Source organism: Callithrix jacchus, chromosome 13, assembly GCF_049354715.1.
Source record: "Callithrix jacchus isolate 240 chromosome 13, calJac240_pri, whole genome shotgun sequence".
Lineage (NCBI taxonomy): Eukaryota > Metazoa > Chordata > Mammalia > Primates > Cebidae > Callithrix > Callithrix jacchus.
Window position 1 is genome coordinate 60,664,066 of NC_133514.1, and position 15,295 is coordinate 60,679,360.

The 15,295-nt window shown below is 46.4% G+C and overlaps 1 protein-coding gene across 1 annotated transcript in view; it reads right to left on the reverse strand.

Moving 5' to 3' along the window:
• EMILIN2 (elastin microfibril interfacer 2) overlaps nt 1-15,295 on the reverse strand; it is a 62,095-nt gene that overhangs the window by 11,329 nt on the left and 35,471 nt on the right. Inside the window, exon 4 of the mRNA XM_008979567.6 lies at nt 11,850-13,775. Within this exon, the coding sequence (XP_008977815.4) occupies nt 11,850-13,775 (1,926 nt within the window). The remainder of the gene's footprint in view (nt 1-11,849; nt 13,776-15,295) is intronic.

Consider the following 15,295-nt stretch of genomic DNA (forward strand, 5'->3'; position numbering starts at 1 on the left):
GGAAGACTCCAAAATAGATACATAGCATATAAGCAACACTACTATCAATTAAGAGAAAAGTGAAAAGGAAAGCAACACAACCTTAGAAAGCTATTGAGCTCAGCATAGCATAAATGTTGCATGTTGACTGTTGGATAATTCTGTTGGAAATTGGGAGGAATGGGAGTCAATATACAACGTCAAAAGCTGATAAATCAATTTAGAATTATAGAGGTAAGTACTAAAGAAGAGAAACAGCTGGAAGAGTTGCATGTGGCTGCCTCTGGGGCATGGGAAGAAGGATGAGGAAGGCAGCAGGGAAGCTGGTTTTCATTATGAGCTTTTCAGTGTTATCTTACTTAGTTTTATAAAATATAATTGTAGAAGACACTGAGGGCCCATTTCTCCCCTTTCCCCTCTAATACAAGCACGCTCGAGTCTACACGTCATCTTCCTTTTCTTTCCTCCTCCTCTCTGGACACCATCTCCCTGGCTTAGAAGCTGGCCTGCCTCCCAGGGCACACGTCTCTGCCTGAGCCCCAGCCCCATCCTCCCGGCTCTTCTTGGAACGGCTCCATCTGACATCACTCTTCTCTCTTCTCAACCTCTCTTTCCTTCCTCCCCACTAGTTCCTTCCTTTTAACCCAAATGTATGTCCCTCCATCCCAAACTCAGGGAAAAACAGAATTTTCCTCAGTCCTTCAACCCTCAATAAGTGATAGTCAGCAAAGTATCTTAAAATGGCAAAGCAAAGGCCCACCCCCAAACTGGCCCTTATTTTTTCCCCCGTCCCCACCAAATCCTTTGCATCACTGTCGTCCTCTGAAATCCACCCTTGTTCTCCCTCATCCAGGCACGTGGAGTCCTATTTTACTCTTTCTCCTTTGTCTCCGTTCTCCCCCACCCCCATCTTCCAAATTTGTTGCTAAGCCCAGCTGATTCTAATTTTGAAATTTCGTTTGGATCCTTCATTCACACCTTTTCAAGAATGCTCTTTAGAAAGCATTCTAAGCATATTATTTTCTGTTCAAAGATCTTCCATTGTTCTCTACTTCTCATAAAAATCAAACTGACTCTCCTTGGCATGACATTCCAAGTACCCCACTTCCTTTGGCTGCCAACAGTGTCCTCACTGGTACCCAGCTCTCATGATTTTCCTGGCTTGGTGCCTTTGCCATGTGCACCCCTAAAATGGCCTCTTCCAGCATCCTCATTGAGAGAAACGGTACCCATTCCTGAAGTCCCAGTTCAATACCACCACTTCCATGAAGCCTTCTTGGATTGGCCTAGTGGGCTTGAGCAGTCCTGCATCTGCATCAGGAAGCAACATGGACCCCTGGGGGCTCTTTCTGTGGTTCAGACCTTTCCTCTCTGGCTGACGATGAGTACTGGAGCATCTTAATTCTCTGCCACTTCCGGGGCCTAGCGCAAGACTTGGTAACTGACATTGAACAATTTAAGTATTAAATTAATAAAAGAAGGCTGAACCTACCTATGACAGGTACAATGGGCCATGCACCCTAATTCCTGCCAGCCATTAAACTGAGAACCCCAATTTTGCCAAAATAATTGCCATTCTGGGGTCCTAATAAGGCAGTTCTGGTACATATAGGATGGTAATAGTTCTTTCACTATAATCCATTTAAATATATCCATTACTCCCTCAACACCCAGACTTGTTGCACTAAGTGGAAGGCGGAGGAAAAGGAATGAACTAAGATATTGCTTGAGCCAAATATCCTCAGTGGATCTCCTTGGGGAGTCCATGCATGAGTGCTGTAGACAGCTGCAAGCTCCAAAGCAGCTTGCCACATCACAGCAGAGACAGTCATGAAAAAGCGACATCTCATTCAGATGGGTGCCCCCAGCCCTGGCCTCTCCCAGCTCCGGCTCACTCCATAGTGTCACATGGGGTGTCGAATGAAGAGGTTTACAACCAAGTCCTAATGAAGGCTGGATAGCACTCTGCTCATTCTGGAAAGAGACCTCTCCAGCAGCTGACTGCTTTCTGAACTGAACATGTGTTTCTAATTCAAGAACGACCATTTGAAATGAATTCTTCATGAGAGCCAAGGGTTGCTCCTCCTGTGTTTTAACTCCTGAGGAATGATAGGGACAGATCAGCCACACTGAACCAGGCCTGCCTGACACCCTGCAGGGGTCGGGTGAGGTCACGGCCTCACCACGGGTGAACCTGACATGCAGGGGTTAAAGGCCACTCCCTCTCCTCGAAAGCTCCTATTAAAAGTCAATTTCAAAACCAAATGTCAATTTCAACTTTTACTAAAACAAAGACTTTCCTAAGAAAATCTCCAATAATTCATGAGGCTGATGTGCTAAAACTGAGTGTCCTCCTCCTGAATTAACACCCTCACTCACTATAGGAGTTGGGGGTTGCCTCCTGCCTCCAGGATGCCCTGCTTTCTGCAAGGGCCCTGAACAGCTGGGCTGCAGGAGGAGACCTGGGGAAAGGGTTGGCCCTGTACTTGGCAACTAAGAGGTGTCTTGTCACAGAGCAGAGGCTGTTGGAGAAAGCCTGGCCTTAGCTATTAGGGCACATGGTTGAGGCCTGACTGTGGGAAAGCCACTGAAACCATGTTCATAAAACAGGCTCAACCTGCAGTGCCCTCCTGTCATCCAGGCTGAAATTGATGCCAATCAGAAGCAGCAATTAACTAAGATATTGCTTGAGCCAAATATCCTCAGTGGATCTCCTTGGGGAGTCCGTGCATGAGTGCCATAGACAGCTGAAGGCTCCAAAGCAACCTGCCACATCGCAGCAGAGACAGTCATGAAAAAGCGACATCTCATTCGGATGGGTGCCCCCAGCCCTGGCCTCTACCAACTCCGGCTCAGTCCATAGCATCACACAGGTTGTCAAACACATAGATTTATGACCAAGTCCTAATGAAGGCTGGATAGCACTCTGCTCATTCTGGAAAGAGACCTCTCCAGCAGCCGACTGCTTTCTGCAAGACCCCTGAGCAGCTGGGCTGCCGGAGGAGACCTGGGGAAAGGGTGTGCCCTGCTAATGCCCCACTACTTGTAAAACACTGCAAATGTTAAGTGTAATTCATCAGAAGTCCATTGAAGGTGAAATCTAATCTCTCTGTCATCCAAAGGGTTTACGTGCTGACCAAACACTGAAACTGGAGAAGCATTTTAAAGATGCTGATCAAGACTTCAGGCTTAAAAAAAAAAAAAAAAGCATCAAAGTGCTGACATACAGAATGCTAAGCTGATGGACAGAAGATGCTTTCACAGTTGACTGCTCCGCGGAGTGGCAAAGCTCTAGTTCCTGTGAAATAGCCCCATACCATCAATGACTGAAGCATGAGAAATGCTGGACTCATCAGAAAATGCAGAGAAACTGTGGCTCATGGTGCTGAATGGAACCGGAGTGCGCTTACACAAAGGGGCTTTTTCAAGCAAACAGTTGTTGGTCTTCCCTGAAGGACAGAAGGGCAGGACACCAAGGGGCTGACAGGTAGGTAGGCAAAAAGATCCCTGGGCCTGAGAAGCAAACATGCATTCCCTGGAATAGTTCTACTCCAAGTCAATGGCCATCTCAACACTGCTTTTGAGTTGGGCACGATGGCTCACTCCTGCAATCCCAGTACTTTAGGAGGCTGTGGTCGGAGGATTGCTTGAGGGCAGGAGTTCAAGAACAACCTTTCAACATAGCCAGACTCTGTCTCAACACAAAATTTTTAAAATTAGCTGGGGATGGTAATGTGTGCCTGTAGTTTCGGCTATTCAGAAGGCTAAGGCAGGAGAATCACATGAGCCCAGAAAAGGTGTGACTACACCACTGCACTCCAGCCTGGGCAACAGAGCAAGATCCTGTCTCAAAAATAAATAAGTAAATGAATGAATGAATGAATGCTGTTTTTGAATTTGGTTTGAATGAAGAAAAGCCCTCAAGTTTGTAAGAGGGAACACTGTGTTGGTTGCACTGCAGAAGGGACCATATTGATACCAAAATCATAAGAATCCAGACATAACAATAGTGAAACCCATCAAATTGGGCTAGAGAAAATGGGTTTAATTTTCTGCAAGTACAAACTAGGAAATGTTGAAATGTAAATACAGCTTTAGTCATGTATGCTAAAATCTGTGGCAATACATTTGAGCTGGAAAGTAACTTGCTGTCATGGAACCCCGACAGAGAAGGCACTCACTTGGCTGAGCATCAGCAGCACTTGGAATTTTTAAATTTTTCTTTTTTTTAGAAATTCACAAGCTGGGCTGGGCACGGTGGCTCTCACCTATAATCCCAGCATTTTGGGAGGCCAAGGTGGGCAAATCACCTGAGGTCAGGAGTTTGAAACCAGCCTGGCCAACATGGCGAAACCCTGTCTCTACTAAAAATACAAAATTAATGGGGTGTGGTGGCAGGCGCCTGTAATTCTAGCTACTCAGGGGGCTGAGGCTGGAGAATTGCTTTAACCTAGGAGGTGGAGGTCACAGTGAGCTGAGATCATGCCACTGCACTCTAGCCTGGGCGACAGAGCAAGACTCCATCTCAAAAAAAAAAAAAAAAAAAAAAAAGAGAGAAATTTGCAAGCTGATGCTAAAATTTATATGGGAATGCATAGGAGGATCTATACTGCTTGATTTGAAGGCTCACTATAAAACTACATGAATAAGCTATAAGGAGAGACCTCAAAAGCCAGAACAGAATCGTCCGTAAGAGGGATCACACACACAGCTGACTTCTGTTAGTGACGCAGTGTCAAAGTCAGTGGTTTATTCTGTGTCCTCCCTCCCATCCACATCCTCTTTCTTTTTGGGTACAGTTTGCCTGGGGTGGGTAGATCCTGCTGCCTCTGGGGTAACCTTCCTTCAGTTTCCAGAACTAGAGCCAGTGGTTTTTTGTTTTAGTTACAAATTTAATTACAAATTCCTGGGCCTCACCTCATCCCTGCTGAGCAGGGATCTCCTGAGTGAGCCCACTTTTTTTTTTTTTTTTTTTTTAAAGCTCCCACAGGATTTTAAGCACGCAGCTCTGGGAAAGATCCGTTCTCAGAACACTGAAGCTCTAAGTTCAAGGCTAAGATGCAGAAAAGCAGCTACGGATTACACAAACTAAAGAGCGTTGCAGAAACCTGGTTCCCACAGGATAAAGGGCGTGAGTTGTCAGGAGTTCCCTATTGCCTGAGCCTTTATGTGCTTATAAAACTCTAAGTCCATCATGCTACCTTGGGCCTAAACTCACTCCAAACTCAGCTGATTTCGAGTAGGGGCCTAAGTGGTCAGAATGTTGGTGTCAGCAGTGCCCTGGCCAGGCTTTCTGGTTAAACAGTTATTTGAATAGGCTGTGCTTTTTCATTCTTACAGCTTAACTCAACTCAATAAAAAAGAGTATGCTTAACCCTACAGTACTCCTAAGAGAAATGCTATGATGAAAATTACTCAGAGACATGAGCAGTAAGGGGTGGGAGGGTAGAAAAAGGAAGTGACACCCATATCTCTAGCGTGCTGACATCTAAGCAGGCTGCCTCTTCTTGGAAGCGTGACATCTGGAAAGAGAAGTCCCCTGCACACAGCTACGTCACTGCCTACCCTTCCTGCTCACCACCAGCATCCCTTCTTCCTGTACTGGGAGAGGAACAGTGGGAAATGGGGTCCAGCTGAGGCTCAGCCTCTGCATGGGGCCAGGGGACACTAAAGCCAGCTGTGGAGGGTAGGCCGCCCCATTCTCCACGTGCTGCTGCCACTGGGCTGCAAGCCGGAGCAGTCCTGGGCCCCAGGCAAGGAAATAGCCTCTGCTGGGCACCCAATGCCTGGGAGGCAGACCCTGCGGCCAGGACACCACCCCTGCTTGTGGGGATATCCATGAGTGATTCCCTATGGCCACAGACTCGGGTGTGGGTAAGGCTGGGCAACTTGGGGTAAAGAAAGAAAAGAGGGTGCCTGCTGAGAAAGTGTGCAGGCCCGATGCTCTCCGCACTTGTGAAAATGGGAGTGTGCTCATCCGGGAAGGAGGGCTCCGCTCTATGGCCACACTGCAGAGAGAACAAAGGGCCTCCAGCCTCCTTTCCATTTACAACCTAATTTGTTCTTAAGTGATGAGATTCTGGTCAACAAAACTATTGATACATGAGATACATGAAGCTGTGAATGCTGAAAAGGGAGATTGCTAGGCTTTTTTTTTTAAGAGACAGGATCATGCTGTATTGCTCAGGCTAGTGTGTAGTGGTGCAATCATAGCTCACTGCAGCCTCAAACTCCTGGGCTCAAGGGAGCCTCCTGCCTCAGCCTCTCAAGTAGGTGGAACCACAGGTGCACATCACCACACTCAGCTAATTTTTAATTTGTACAGACAGGATTTGTGTTGCCCATGCTGGTCTTGAATTCCTGTGGTCAAGTGATCCTCCCACCTTGGCCTCCCAAAGTCCTGGGATTACAGGCATGAGGCACAGCTAATTGCTATTTCTAAAGCTTTTTATACTGCCTATGTGAACCCTGACTATAAAAAGAAGAAAAAGAAAGGGAAAGTGAGAACAGAAAAAAAAAACCCATGGCCATCTACAGCATCCCCGGAGCCACTGGGGCCCCTCACCCTGTGTCTGCTGTGCTTACAGGCCCTCTCTCACTCTTCCAAGACTGGAGGCCTAGGGGTTTATAGGTAGAGATAGGGAGAAAAGTTCAGTCATGAATAGATTAAACATCCATTCTAGGGGACGGAGGATTTAAGTAATAGGTAATATTTCTTGAGTGATTACCAAGTCCAGACACTAGCTAATCCTCCACTGTTTATAAGCATGGATGAGCTGAGATTTCAAACCTGGGAAGTAATCACTCCCCAGCTGAAAATCCTGCAATAGTTTCTCATAGTACTTAATATCCTGCTCCTTTATCACAGGCTAGAAAGCCTGCCTGACCTCATTCCTACCCTCACTTTGACCTCATTGCTGATGACCTCCTGCCTTGCTCATATACTTGGTCATACTGGTATTCTGGGTTTTTCAAAAGAGCAGTCATTCCTGCCTCATAGCCTTTGAAAATGCTGTTCCCTCTGCCCGGACCATTTTCTCAAAAGTACAGTGTTTTGTAATTTTTGTAGCGACAGGGACTCCCTGTGTTGCCCAGGCTGGTTTGGAACTCTTGGGCTCAAGTGATCCACCCGTCTGGGCCTCCCAAAGTGCTAGGATTATAGGCGTGAGCCACTGCACTAGGACTCACAGACCTTTTGTCCCTACCCCCAAAAAACTGTCTAGGCTCACTGGCTCATGCCTGCACTTTGCGAGACTGAGGCAGGTGAATTCCTTGAGCCCAAGAGTTTGAGACCAGCCTCAAACTGGGAAATATGGTGAAACCCATCTTTCTTAAACAAAAAAAAAAAAAGTAGCTGGGCATGGTGGTCCATGCTGGTAGTACTAGCTACCTGGGTGGCTGAGGTGGGAGCCTATGAAGACTGAGGCTACAGAGAGCTGTGATTGCACCATTGTACTCTAGCCTGGGTGACAGAGCAAGATCCTGTCTTAAATATATATATATCCGGCTGGGTATGGTGGCTCCCGCCGCCTGTAATCCCTGCACTTTGGGAAGCCAAGGTGGGTGGATTACCTGAGGTCAGGAGTTCGAGGCCAGCCTGACCAACATGGTGAAACCTCATCTCTATTAAAAATATAAAAATTAGCTGGGCATGGTGGCAGGCACCTGTAATCCCAGCTACTTGGGAGGCTGAGGGAGGAGAATCACTTGAACACAGGAGAAAGAGGTTGCAGTGAGCTGAGATCATGCCACTGCACTCCAGCCCTGGTGAAAGAGGGAGACTTCATCTCAAACAAACAAACAAACAAACAATACATATATATATATATATATATATATATATATTTTGTGTGTGGGTGTGTGTGTGTGTTTATTATATGCATGCACATAATTTCAGGAATCCCTCTTAAACCCCGGGGAAGAACACCTACACTTAACAGAAAGATAAGAAAGACACTTGGATCTATTTCAGCATGAGCTGAAGCACCCTCTTCTCCCCTGTTGGCTGCTTCGTGGATAATTCAGCCCTACCTCAGCGATGCTTCCAAAGAAAACCGGATCTGTGAAGAGGGTAACAGGCTGAGTAGAAACACCACAGTGTGTGCTGCTCCTGGTCCGGTGATCTGGTTACTGGTCCAAAACTGTCACACATCTTCACCTCTAAACCTGTGCTTGCTGTGGTAGATATCATGACCACCATTAAGCCCCCTTCCCTCCCCAAACACAGCAGCCACATCACCTTTCAAAAGAGCAGACCTGTGTTGACAATAGAATGTGGCAGCTGTGATGCCACTCCAGCACTGGGCTAGCCTGTGGGAGGCCCAGCAGCTTCCACCTTCCCTTGATGAGCCAGTTGCCATAGTCTGACCACTTGAGACTGCCATGCTGTGAGGAAGCCCAGATTGGGCACATGGAGAGAGGGGCCAGGTGGAGGAGCACCAAGGCACCAGACATATGACCAGCTCTTCACAGACCTTCCAGTCAATCACAAGCTGAATGCAGCTGAGTGGGCAACTGAAGCTGATGCCACATAGAGCAGAAGAACCGCTGAGCCAAGCCCTGCCCGAGTTCCTGACCTACCAAATAACGGAAACTAATAATACATCTTTGTTGTTTTAAGCCAGCAAGACTTGGAGTGAATTGTTACAAAGCAATAAATAGCGAATCTACAATGTCCTCCTCTCCTGCATTCTGAATCCCATCCATCCCTCAGTCAGATCCAGTAACACCTCCTCCCGGAAGCTTCTCTCATCTCACCTCCTTCCTCACTCCGTCAGCCTCTGTACTCTGCTCGGTAAATACCTACACTGAGGGCTCAGCTCAGGGCTCTCTCCTGAGAATCCCTCCCTGACTTCCACTGTGGGCGCTTCTCTGCACACCCAAGGTAGCTAATGCACACCCCATTCCCATGACTATCTGCTTGTTTCCCTATCAGACTGTCTTTCATCCACATACTCCCCAACACAGCCATTACCTACCACATCATACGAGCTCATTAAGATCTTATGTACCAACAGGATAAACTCCTATGCCACAAACAATCTCATTCACTCTCTCTGCAGACCTGTGAGTCTCTTTCCCACTGTGAGTGAAAATGCTTTAGAGTAAGGATTACACCTACTTCTATCCAGGTCCCCCAAGAGCCTTGCACATTGTAGGCACTCAACAAATGTTCTGTTGACTTTTAACTGATTGACTTGTCACTTTCATTGTGACCTTAGCTCCAGATTCTCCCACGTACGGTACTCAGGTTCCAAGTCTCCTAGAGCTGGATGCTAGACAAGGGCAGCTTGTTTATTTCTGGCTCTTTTCCAATCAAAGAAATTCTCAAAACATGCAGTCTACACTCACCACCATGAGTTCAATCCAAAGGGATAATGTTTTGTAAGCCACATTCTCTTTAAAGGGATCCACCCCCAACTCCTACTGCAACAGACAAATGTGAAAATGTTAGCACAGCTTCCCACACAGCCAGGGAGTTCCAAATCAACTGGAAATATCTGGTTCAATCTGTTATCATAAGGCACAGACCAGACAGCATTGTCACCACAAGGGACAATCATTCTATGAACACATACATGGTCTTGTGACCTCTACTCAACATTCCAGAGATAGAGGAGCTGAGTGGCCCTGGACAGGGGGAGGGCTGGGTTATAAACAGTGAGGTACAGTGAGCTGGATACTGGGGTGGGGGACAGATTCCTGGTCCTCCTGAGCCTAGGTGACTTCTCATCTTCAAGATAAGCACAGTGCTCTGGGGAGGTCCAGGGCATTTTGCCACCTATCTTGGATCCTCTCCACCCTACTGAGCTGCCGGGACCTGGACCTGGCTCTCCCTGGCCAAGCCAGAGCTTGCCTGCTTCCCATGTTTTAGCTTTTCCCACCTCGAGTTTTGTCTCATCTGTAGCTTGATCATAAAATCCCAAGGCTCACAGAGGCTGTGAAATCTCAGTTCCTTGTGCCAGGGTCTGTGTCACCCAGAGCTGAACCAGGTCGGGGAGGTAAAAGTCCCGAAGGCAAGCACAGGAGAAAACAGGGAGGGGGAGGTCAGGAAATAGGCTCCTTCTAGCATAAAGCAGGCCTCTCAACAAGGCCCTATGAACCAGACAAGTCTGCACTCAGCTCTGGGAGACACACCATCCTCATGCCAGACTGGAAGAAAATAATTCTTGGATGCAGCCTGGCCTGGTTCCCATCCGGGCTCCCCCACTGAACAGCCATGTGACTTTGGACACATTTTCCCTGCTGGAAAACAGTGTGCCTTCCCTGTGAGGCTGTGATGGGATTCAGTCCCTCTGAAGGGACCAAGCCGGGGTTCTACATAAAGTGCTCAAAGCCACTGGCTCCCTCTTCCTTCCTTTCACGCCTGGACTCCGACTAAAGAGGGCTGGCTCATGACTGAGGCTGGTTCAGAGTACAAACCCAGGTACAAGAGAAGCTCTGTCCTTTGAGGATGCTGCATTTAACCCTTCAAGTAACAAAAATATTAATCTTATTGCATATATTACTCATTCATTCATTCAACAAACATTTGTTGAGTGCCTAAGGTGCAGCCAGCACTGCTCTCAGCACTACTGCTGAGCTTCCTGAACCCAGGGACCACGGGGCTTTAGACAGTTTCTGCCCTACACTGCTCTCATCCATGGTTCCGTCTATGTCTGGAAACAAACATGACAGCATCCTATCTGCCATCAGCTAAGCCCTGAAGATGAAAATGACACAGATAAAAAGTGAGGCTTGAAAAGAGGTGAACAGAGGAGACTCCATAGGTAGAAGAGAGGACAATACCCACTGCCCCAAGCTGTTATGCCAAAAATCTGACCCCAACTCTCAGCTCACCAACATGATTCTACAGATAATATTCTGCCCTCCGTCTGTGAGAAGAACCGGTTTTTCTTCTTAATTTTCAATGTGTTGTGGGCTATTTTTGTAAAATACATAGATCATGTGCTTGAATACTGCAATGTTGTCAAATTATTTTATTTATTTTTATTTGTTTGTTTACTTATTTATTTGAGATGGAATGTCACTCTGCTGCCCAGGCTGGAGTGCAGTGGTGCAATCTTGGCTCACTGTAACCTCCGCCTCCCGGGTTCAAGCAATTCTCCCACCTCAATCTCCCAAGTAGCTGGGACTATAGACATGTGCCACCACACGCAGATAATTTTTGTATTTTTAGTAGAGATGGGTTTACACCCTGTTGGCCAGGTTGGTCTTGAATGCCTTACCTCAGGTGATCCACCCACCTTGACCTCACAAAGTGCTGGGTTTATAGGTGTGAGCCACTGCGACTGGACTGTCAAATTATTTTAGAAGTTCTTAAATACTAACATCGAGAGTATGTATTTATCTTCTTGCTATCCAGCACCAAATAATTCACAAACAGGCACCAATCTATGAACCACATTTTGGGTAGGACTGATAGCATTTAGTTCATTCCATGAACTGTCCAAAAACAGTCACGTTTTTACCTGAAGTTTCAACAAAATAAAAAATGAACAAAAAACCTTTTAAAAAATGCGGTCAGATAGGCACTGTGGCTCACGCCTGTAATCCCAGCACTTTGGGAGGCTGAGGTGGGCGGATCACAAGGTCAAGAGATCGAGACCATCCTGGCCAATGTGGTGAAACTCCATCTCTACTAAAAATAGAAATATTAGCTGGGCGTGGTGCCACATCTGTAATCCCAGCTACTCAGGAGGCTGAGGCAGGAGAATTGCCTGAACCCGGGGGAGTAGAGGTTGCAGTGAGCTGAGATCACACCACTGCACTCCTGCTTGGGTGACCGAGTGAGACTCCAGCTAAAAAAAGAAAATGCTGTTGTGTGCTGCAAAGAAATACAAGAAATAGAATTGTAAGATTCAACTTACTTGCTGATGGTTGAAATTTGACCAGATCTTGCAAATCAGATGAAATCTGGAAGACGTGGCTATAGAACTGCTGAACTGAATTCTTCAGGCCAGAAATGTCTCTGGAATGCGACCTGAGCGTCCCATTCATCTGCCTGACGCAGTTCCACAGGCTACTGACGTGCTTCTTGAGCCCCTCCTTGATCCTCTGAAGACTTCGTGAGATGGAATCCAGCTTACTACAAGTTTTCTCGATATGAGACACCCTGCCCTCCACCATGGAGACCTCTGTCTGGACCCCCTGCATGCCTTCCTTACAGGTGTCCAGCTCCGAGAGGACTTGGCTCAGCAGCCTCTGCCACCTCTCCTCCAGCTGACCACAGCAATGAGCTGTGGGGTGCTGGGGGGCCGGCAGGGTCTCCATTGTCCTTTCTTGCTCACCCATCTTAGTGAACCCACCTGGGCCAGCATTTTCACCTGCTCTACACTTGCTCATTTCCTTCTGAAGTTGAGTCACATTATTTTCTGTGTGGTTTAGTTGAGCAGAAAGAAAACTAAAATCCTGTTGAAGTTTCTGGATGATCCGTTCGGTTTCTTGAAACTTTCTGTGCATCGTGTCGTTTAGAGATTTCAAAAAGCGCAGGTTGTCACGCCCTGCGTGGTCTTCCCTGTTTGGCAAAGCACCTTCCATCCCATGAGGATTTCTCTGCAAGTTCTGCAAACAAATGTCTTCAACAACTTCAACTTTGTACTTCAGGTGGTATAATTCCGTCATGACCTGTTCATCTCCTGACCCTGACACTCCCGGCTGGGCTGCCGCCCCTGGGGAACCGAGCTCTGCATCAGTGTTGTTGGCCATCTGTAGGAGAACGCTCCCCAGACGGTCTTCCAGAGACTGTAGTTTCTGATCCACAAGTTGCTTCAAGTCACTCACCTCTCCATTAATGGTCCCCCGAAGGGTTTCCTCAATGTAAAAGCAATGTTCTTCAGCATTCTTCTCCGTCACATTGATCCTTGCATCCAGTTCATTCCATTTTGCATTGAAATCCACATCTGGCTCTGGAACTACAAGGCGGTCAAACTCATTGTCCAGTCTTCCATTCAGCATTCTTGTGGCTTCAGCAACTCTCTCAATTTTCTGGTCCAAAGTCTTGATCTGTTGACCAATGTCGCCATTCTTTTCGCCATTAGAGCAATTTGCCTGGGCTGAAGGCTCCTGGAGCAGGGCTCGGAGGTCGTTTATTTCTTTTCTCAGGCTTGTTTCCTTCTCCCCTATCAGCTCTATCACTCCCAGATAGCTGCTCCCATAGTCATCACACTGCTGTTGGAGGCCAGTGAGCTTGTACTCACACGAGTTCTTCAGGTCAGCCAGCTTTCTGTCCATGCCCTCCATGAGCTCTTCTCTCAGGGCATCGATCTTACTGTCCACATAGGCTTGGTAGACTTCGTTGGCTGTCATGGTCACTGTCGGGCCCTGGGCTGCTTCCTGGAGCTGTCTGAGCTGCCCTTCATAGCCCTTTACTTTCCCATCCAGCTCTTCCAGCTTGTTACTTTTGTTCTTCAGAGTATCTTTGACTTCAGCCAATTCGGACTTGATGTCCGTCATGCCAGGTTCCTTAGTGTTGAGGACACCAGGATGCTGGGCTGTTTCTATGTCTCCATTAACGGTGACGTCAGGCTGCGGGTGCTGGCTGCTGAGCCCTGGGGCCCGTGTTTTACTGGCATCGTCCTGAGTGGCATGTTTGAGATTTTCACTCACTCCAGCAAGGGAAGACTGGAGGTCAAGAACCGTCCTTGTGAGTCGGAGAACCTTCTCCTCAAGCACCTGTATCTTCTTTTCCTGAAGTTCCTGGGTACCCGCTTTTGGGTCTGTCCCCTGGCTTGGTTGTGCTGTACCATTTGGGGACAAAGTCTTCTTGGGCTCTGAGACTTGACTGGGTTCATTATCTGTTACAAAGATAAAGTTGGACATGAATTAACATTTTCTGCCTTTAGCCAGTTTCTGCCAAGACAGGCAGGGTAACTACAAAATACACATACACCTTCACTTATAGGTCACTACACAATTGTAGGTAATTATTGTGGTACATTAGAAAAGAGTATGGGCTTTGGAGTCAAATAGACCTCTACTTCTATTTAGTTTGCCCTCGAGCAAGTTAACTAACTTCTATGAACTATAATCCTCTTATCTATAAAGAAGGGGTACAATTCCTCCTAGAGCTGTTGAAATAATATGTACATGGCACCTAATAGTTAACCAATGGGCTCTTTCACCCTGAGAGGAAACATTCATTATCTGCTTTATCATATGAACGCTTCAAGCCCATATAAGTGAACTGCAGCCACACCCTCAGAGTTGACTGCATACAGTAAAACCACAAGAAGCCACTTTAGCAAGATCCACCCATTAGCTGTTGGATGGTGATATCATATGATATCATATCATCTGATGTTATCCTCAAAGCAATGCCTGAATGTTTTATCTTTTACTTTTATTAACATTTCTGTGCTTGAAGAGTCTCATAGATATTATTTAGCCCTGTTTGCAGTTTGAGAGACAAAAAGCAACAGAGATAAAGCAACTATTCCATCAGTGTCTCCCAACAATAGCACTATCTGACCATATAGAGTAGGATTCACTAAGTCAAAGAATGCAAATATTTACTTCCTCCTAAAATCTCACTAAAAGAACAGAGAGAGAGAGAGAGAGAGAGAGAGAGAGAGAGAGAGAGAGAGAAGAAAAAACCTACTCAAGTCACACTTAAAAAACTGGGAGTCAGAAAATTTTGGTCTTTTTTAGCAGAATATTGGAAGCTAGAAGAAAACTGAGAACTACTTTCAAAATTCTCAAGGAAACTGATTTCTGACCTAGATTTCTGAAGTTAGAATAAAAATAGTTTTCAGACTATAAAGTAGTAAAAACTTTGCCTCCCATGTAATTGTCTCATGAAGCTACTAAAGGACATGCTCAAGCAAAATAAGGGAATAAACCAAGAAAGAGGGAGCAGGGGACCCAGAAAACAGGAAATTCAATAGGAGAGAGGCAAGTTAAGATCCTTGGGCGATGACAGGAAAGGAGGATGTCCAGTCCAGGTAGGGCAAGTGAGAAGGCTCAAGAGAGACTTCTTCAAGAAGATGCAACTGCTGTGTCTGAACATATGGAGGGGATATTTAGAGAACCAGAGAAGAGTTGGGGTTAAATAGCAACAAAAACACAGAAAACCAAGCAAAGGAAAAACACAAGACAGTGATTAACTGTAAGGAATCGAAAAGCTGTGTAGGAAAGAAAACCTATTCATAGTACACCACATGGCTCAGCTGTAAACATTATCTACATAGTTACTACAGTGTAAACATTGAATACTGAATAAATTAAGAATATAGTTTAACTGTATGAAAGGGATGGGGAGATAGGAGCCATGTGTTGAGGAGTAGATGAAAGGGAGTTAAATTCTCACCTCCCACAG